At 32.7% G+C, this 7795-nt stretch overlaps 1 protein-coding gene across 3 annotated transcripts in view; it reads left to right on the top strand.

The window, feature by feature from the left end:
* Window positions 1-5590, top strand: part of LOC107692989 (gamma-aminobutyric acid receptor subunit alpha-1-like) — a 27538-nt gene extending 21948 nt beyond the window's left edge. For all 3 annotated transcript variants that reach the window (XM_016492224.1, XM_016492226.1, XM_016492225.1), the window contains exons 9-10: window positions 1841-2043; window positions 4605-5590. In XM_016492224.1, the coding sequence (XP_016347710.1) occupies window positions 1841-2043; window positions 4605-4922 (521 nt within the window). In that variant the 3' untranslated portion in view covers window positions 4923-5590. The remainder of the gene's footprint in view (window positions 1-1840; window positions 2044-4604) is intronic.
* Window positions 5591-7795: the final 2205 nt, after the last annotated feature.

The following is a 7795-nucleotide window of genomic DNA, read 5'->3' on the forward strand; positions in this document are numbered from 1 at the left end:
TATTGCTACAAATATACCCCAGCGACTTAAGACTGCTTTTGTGCTCCAGGGTCACATATATATATATATATATATATATATATATAGTATTCTTTATACTGTTTCATACTGTGCTGCTTCTAAGCAAACAAACACATTTAAGAAAGTCCTAATAACATGCAAATCATTTCAGACAAGACATAGTGTGGATCCAAAAAAAAAGAGAAATTAATCATTTTATCAAAATGTTATTGTTTTATTACATGCTTGCCAAAAAGAAAATGAGCTCTTTTTTTCTCTATCGTAGTCTCCACAGGCTTTCTTTCCCTAACAACATTGCCGAACACCTTTGAGAGTTAATTTCATTTTTGTTGCAATATCATTATTCATTATTCCTTAATTTGTCTCCTATCCTGTTGTGTGTGTCAAGGAAAATCTTGTTAAAAGATATGGATCATCTTAACAAATGTTCAATATTTAGACAAGATGAGTGGAAAATTTTAATAACCATGCTAACTAACCTAATGAGGGCTTTACCGTTGGGTGTATCTCTACAGGATGAGAAACAGCTGTGACTATCAGCCTATCATTTCACATAGACACTTTAAGCAAAAGCTGGCCTAAATATTTTGCTATTTTGCTATTTTAAAGATACCTTATTGATGTGTTTGTCACATGAAAGCAAACAGCAGTTTGGTGTTTCTCGGGTATTACTTAGCTTAAGAACAAATAACAAACATTTTTAATGATGCTGTGAGAATCAGTGTTTGCCAAGAGGCTCAGTCTGGCTTCAGGAGAAAGGCTCAGGCACGTATTGAGCAGAAGAGACAGGAGTAATAAAATATGCGCTACAGTTTCAATTTAATTACATTCAACTGGACACATAATTCATACTAACGAATGTTTGCCAGCTGTCACTGTTCACATTGAAAATGTGTTCTAAAATGTATAGAGTACTAATTAATTAACAAATAATTTACCAATCATATGAAATTAGTATTAATAAATTAATTTGTACTACAGAGGTGGCACAGAAGAACACAAAAGTGGCTTGTAGGTACATTTTCAGAAGTTTAATGAGGCTCAGAGGTGGCATGAGTGCAATTAAATTCATAATTTCATGTGGAGATTAATGTTTTAAATATAACATTTTGAATACAGAAATATGATTCAAATAACTGAAATTATACGCTAAAAATTAAACTAAATCCGCCAGCAGGTGGCGTCAAGTCAATGATTTTATCACTGAATCATTCATTCAATTGATTCGTTCAAACAGCTGAATCATTCAGGAATGAAGCAAGTGGCTGTCTTTATGAACTCAAAATGAATCAAAATAATGCAACAGAATATGACGCAAACCTGCAATAATTAAATGTTAAACAATACAAATATCCTTTATGTATTTAATCCCATTCTATTAACCAATGTCTTTGCTTCTGACTTTCGATGATCCAGTTCAACCGTACTAATAAGCACAAATTACTCTAGACAAACATTTGTGTGTCTTTTTTTATTGCTGAAGTGTGTTTAAATTTCTTCTTCTGCATTCTACTGTACGGACGTAAATTTACTTTCCCTTCAGCCTGAGGCTTATTCATTTCACTTTTGGTGTGAAAAGGCTTTTATATTTGCCAAAAATATAACTTTTTTATTTTAAAAACAAACAAGCAAGCCCTGTCCAGATTTAAAAAGTAACGCAAAAGTAACGTTAACGCATTACTTTCCATAAAAAGTAACTAAGTAACGTAATTAGTTACTTTTTTATTGAGTAACGCAATATTGTAATGCATTACTTTTAAAAGTAACTTTCTCCAACACTGGTTGTTTAATGCAGGTCCATATGCTTTGACCATTGCAGGAGTGACCACTGTCCTTACCATGACCACCCTGAGTATCAGCGCGAGAAACTCTCTGCCCAAGGTGGCCTATGCCACAGCCATGGACTGGTTCATCGCCGTCTGCTACGCATTTGTCTTCTCTGCTCTCATTGAGTTTGCCACTGTTAACTACTTCACCAAGAGGGGTTACGCCTGGGATGGGAAAAGTGTGGTGCCAGAAAAGGTAAAGCCACTTCAGCTTTCAATTAAAAGGAAAACAAAATGTTTTAGTCATATGTCATTAAAGTATTGGTTCATAAAAATTAAAACTGTCATCATTTTCTTACTCTCATGTTATGATATTTTGAAGCTACTGTTTTCCATTCACTGAAAGTGTTTTATTATTATTATTTATAGTATTATATTAGGAAAATTACTTTTAAAATGACTTAATACAGTATATCATAATAGTGAGAAAAATCTAAAAACTTAATGTTATAAAATTGAGAGAAAATTATTATTCATTATATATTATTATGATCTAACAGCTCATTGTGTTGACTTTGAAATTGTAATGACTTACTATATAGTAATAATGAGAAACTTTCCCATAATTTTGACTTAGTATCTCATATAAGATTGCTCACAATTGTGAGTTAAAGTAATATATATATATATTTTAAATCTCATTATTATGACTTAAAATTGTATCATAATAAGGCTTTAGTATCTTGTAAAAAATGGACGCTTTCACATAATGATGAAATTTCTCATAATGACTTAGTATCTTGTAAAAACGATTTTTTCATAATAATTAATTTTCTTCTAATAATTACTTAATGTAAGCAACAGACTGGGTGACATTAGGTTACACTAGCGACATCCACTGGATAAAGCCGAATAAATGTGAGAACATGGCATGTACACTAGTTGTTTTCATTCAAATATAATTTATAATCTATATTTTACATTCATTCTAATTTATTTATTTATTTGCTATTTCTGATAAACTGTATGGTATGCTAAGGTAACCTTGAAATTTTAAGCTTGTAAAATTACTTCAGATTTGCTGTCTCAAGCCAACATCAACGTTTGTCTTAAACATTTTTTTATCTAGTTATGAACTGTGTTGGGCAAGTTACTCTAAAACAGTAATTACTCTTCAACTCACCAAAGTATTTAAAGGGAGAAGGTTACATTAAAAATATACATTTTAACATTAGATGATACATTTTGATGTTAAATCCACTATTGCTTTATATAGAATTGTTCTAAAGTCTATACAGTATTTAATGCAGTTACAGCAGAAGTAACTAATTAAATTACAGTAAAATTAAGAGTAATCCCTTACTTTTTACTCAGGTTTTTATCAGGTTTAACAGCAGTGACCTCAAACATACAGCATTTGTTTCTTATGCATCTCACGACTAATTGCAATGTAACATGTTTAAACTAGTGCTGTCAAACGATTAATCGTGATTAATCGCATCCCAAATAAAAGTTTTTGTTTACATGCTATATGTGTGTGCACTGTGTATATTTATTATGTATATGTGAATACACACACATGCATGTATATATATATTTTTTTTAAATTATGTTTATATATTAAATATATTTATATATAATATAAATTATCTGAATATAAATATATACATGTAAATATTTTCAAAATAGATACTGTATACATACATAATAAATATACACAGTACACACACATATATTATGTAAACAAAAACTTTTATTTTGGATGCGATTAATCGCAATTAATCGGGATTAATCGTTTGGCACCTTATTTAAAGTCCTATAAATCCAAAGAAGAAACGGCAAATACTGACAAAAATGTCATCTGTTCTTTACATAATATCACTGTGCGACTTCAAAATACTTGGAATATTGTGTACAATAATAGAGCGCTGCAGCCATGGTGTCAAAACCTGGAAAAGTAATTTGCCGTGGAGATTTTCCTATGGGTTTTTATAATGGGGTTTTGCAATTTATGAGCAAAATAAGGTCTGTGGTAAACATCAGTCGACGATACTTGGACGTTTTGCTCTACACGGTAAATTATACACCCATACTGAAAACACAAATCGTGAAACAGTTCGTTTTTGGAAACGTGTTTCTAATAAGTCACTAGATAAGGGTATGAGTGTGTGCAGTTTATGTTGCAGAACAGAACGTCCAAGTATCGTCAAGTTATGTTTACCGCAGACCTTACTTTGCTCATAAACTGAAAAAAAAAAACATTATAAAACCCCATGGGAGAATCTTGAGGGAAATAAATATGTGACCCTGGACCACAAATCCAGTCATAAGGGTCAATTTTTCGAAATTGAGATATATACATCATCTGAACGCTGAATAAATAAGCTTTGTTAGGACAGGACAATATTTGGCTGAGATACAACTATTTGAAAATCTGGAATCTGAGGGAGCAAAAAAATCTAAATATTGAGAAAATCATCTTTAAAGTTGTCCAAATGAAGTTCTTAGCAATGCATATTACTAATCAAAAATTACGTTTTGATATATTTACGGTAGGAAATTTACAAAATATCTTCATGGAACATGATCTTTACTTAATATCCTAATGATTTTTGGCATAAAAGAAAAATCAATAATTTTGACCCATACAATGTATTGTTGGCTATTGCTACAAATATACCCCAGTGACTTAAGACTGCTTTTGTGCTCCAGGGTCACATATATGAAGAAGAATCTCAATGACGCTGTAGTTAGGTATCAGCAATACTGCGCAATCGTAACAGCAGATGACATCTTTCTTGTTGACCTCCTTTACAGCAAAAGAAAAAGAAGGAGTCATTGCTGAAAAAGAACAACACCTACACGGCCGCGACGGCGACGACGTTTGCTCCGAACATTGCCAGAGACCCTGGTTTGGCAACTATTGCTAAAAGTGCCCCCCCTCCGCCAACCGAGCCCAAGGAAGAGCCAAAACCCAAACCCCCCGAGGCCAAGAAGACCTTCAACAGCGTGAGCAAGATCGACAGGATCGCCAGAATAGCCTTCCCGCTGCTCTTCGGAACCTTTAACTTGGTGTATTGGGCCACTTACTTGAATAAAAAACCCAAAATACAGGGCGCCCTGCAGCCACACTAATTCCATCTCCTCTTTTTGTTTTTCTTTCTTATGTTTCTAAACAATAACAACAAAAAAGTGAAACAAAAAATTTGTCTCAAATTTGTTTCAATGATAGTCAAGCTCCCACTTTCAAGTTTGTGTCGACATATGTAACATACTGCATCTTCCTATATGATAACGAGAGTGACTGTATTATGTACAAACCACTGCACTGGAAGGGAACTCATACTTACTATATATACAAACAGACCTGAGAAAATGCTATTCTGCAAATGCACATAGAATTATAGTTTAATACTCCCTTCCTTATGGAATAGTTAACCCAACAAAAAAAAGAAGAAAAAATGATTCTGTAATTAAATACTCTCCCTCGTGTTGTTCCAATCCTGTATGCTCTTGAAGAACACAAAAGGAGACACTTTGCTCTTCTCATTACGATAGCAGTTTAGCGGTCATAAAAACCAACAACGAGCACCATAAACGTAAAAGTAAAAAGTCCTGTTCCTCACATGAAATACCACATAGAAATATAGTTGATGTATGCAGTATTTTTATGGCGCTTTTTTTATTATTATTTTTTTGTCCTTTTTGGACATATGTGCTGACTATGTTGTTGTAAGTGTAAACATTTTCTGTTCCAGAAAAAAAGAAAACACACACAAACAGCCGACAGGTTTAAAACAACATGAGGGTGAAATAAAAAAAAAAACAGGGTGAACTATTCTTTGAAGATTCTTTTAACATAAAATATGTTTTTGCATTACATTAGCAATGCACATTGAATACGTTTGCATGGGTGAAGCTTTCTATACCCCGTTAACAGCTTGATTTAAACAGTCATGTGTTCCTCTGTTTTCTCTCTTTAGCCTGTGTTCTGGATCTTCTGTTGTTTGACCTTAGGATTCCATTAACAGCAATAAAACATGTCTCAGTGGGAAAAAAAAAACAATCATTTACTCATGGATATAAAAAGTGTAGAGAAAAGATTAATGTGTATATCATAAAGCATACTATTTATTTTCTTCTCATGTAAATATTATAAAATCTTGGAGATGTCAATATCAATTTTGAGCTTTGCTAAATGTAACTACAAGGTACAAACTCAGCGCTTGACAGAGAGAGAGCGAGTGCATTGTGTTTTGATTTGCGCAGATTATTGAGGATATTCGGGTATATGAATAATTATTTTATTTTTATTTGTTGTTTTTTTCTAGATCTACTAGACATTAGTTTCGATTTACCTTTTGATGATTAAGCGTGTGCCTGATACATATAAATGAAAACTATTATAAAGAGGGACTAAACTAGATAGACTGTCTTGGTGTCGGAATGCAATTTTATATTTAGCATTAAATTACTCTTTAGTCTTTATTTTGGTAGATGCTTTTTGAGAGAAATTGTGGCGGGCGCTCATGGGATCTAGATATGACGGCACTAGAGTTATCACTTCTGTGCTGCATCACTTTAAAGTGAACGAGTCAGAACGGATCAAGAGTAGTGCCTTGTATATATTTGCAAGTTTAGAGTGTACTTTCTTAGAAGGTGCTCTCCTTGTTTCTTTGAATTAGATGGGCAACCTTTCAAAAACATCACTGAAGTATCAGATACACTGCCTTTTGTCTCACAGCCCATGGTGAACATATATTCCATTACAGACGTGTTTGTCACTGCTTGTTAATGAAAACTAAAAGAAGACATGTCTAGCTATTAGCCATGTATGTGAATACACTGTTCTACATATAAATATGTCTTGTAGTGCTATTACAATGCCAACATTTTTTATGTTTGTGGCATGTCAGTTGCTCCTCAAGCACCTATTGAAAAGAAACCAAACTTATAAAGAGTATCCTCTCTATTTTTGGACTGAGAGAAAAAAGAAAACAAAAGTTCTCTTAAATGAGGAACTTTTAAATATGATCATACTTTACTTTGATGTAGCAATATAGATTAGTAAGGGCTTTTTTGTGATCGAAGTGATAAAAGGCACACCATTATGATCAATTTGAGTTGCTATTGTTGGTATGTTTATAAACGCCTGAAATATAAGAAGCTCTTATAAGTTGGCAGTACTCCTCTGTTTTGTCAATTTGGTTACTTCCCGTGTTTAAAAAGCACTTTTTTATTTCTTTTTCAAAATAACGAATACACAAAATTTTGAAACGGACGTTTTTGGGGTATGCCAATGGATCAGGATATTTCCATCACATTATCTGGACTACATGATGCATATAAATGTCATGTTACCCCTCTTTAATTTAGAGCTTTTTGACAGTATCTAGGAGTTTGCTGAGTTTGTGCCAGATTACTCTGGGATATGTGTGAAAACAGTATGCAAATGCACAGTCATGGATTCCTTTAGAGCCAGACTTTTGTGAATGCGATAAAATTATGAGTTCAATGTATGTATGTATGTATATATATATATATATATATATATATATATATATATACACACACACACAGATTTTACATGATGATACTTGTCCTAAAGATGCAACATTTTATTTGTACCAACCTCTTGTTATGCATTTTGCACATTATAGGCATATTTGATATTTATGTAGTCAGCTTTGTGCTATGCAAGGATAGCTTTGAACCATATTAATTAGCTTCACACCCCTCCTCACTGTCGTTTCCAATATATTGTAAAAAGTCATTTACGAACTGTTCACCCTATTTAGCTGTTTATGACTGTTTGTCATTCTGAAAGCATGTAAAGACGGGTGGTTCAGATCTGGAATGATCCATTTTAAAGACAGGGTAATGTGGCAATAAAAAAAAAGATAGGTTGAAAAGAATCTTTCAGTATATGATTTAAACAACAAACAATAGATATATTTAGATTGTTTTGTTGCATCTAATAATGTTTTTTTTTTTTTATGACCTGTGCT

The sequence above is a fragment of the Sinocyclocheilus anshuiensis genome, unplaced genomic scaffold (assembly GCF_001515605.1).
Source record: "Sinocyclocheilus anshuiensis isolate Anshui unplaced genomic scaffold, SAMN03320099.WGS_v1.1 scaffold658, whole genome shotgun sequence".
Classification (NCBI taxonomy): Eukaryota; Metazoa; Chordata; class Actinopteri; order Cypriniformes; family Cyprinidae; genus Sinocyclocheilus; species Sinocyclocheilus anshuiensis.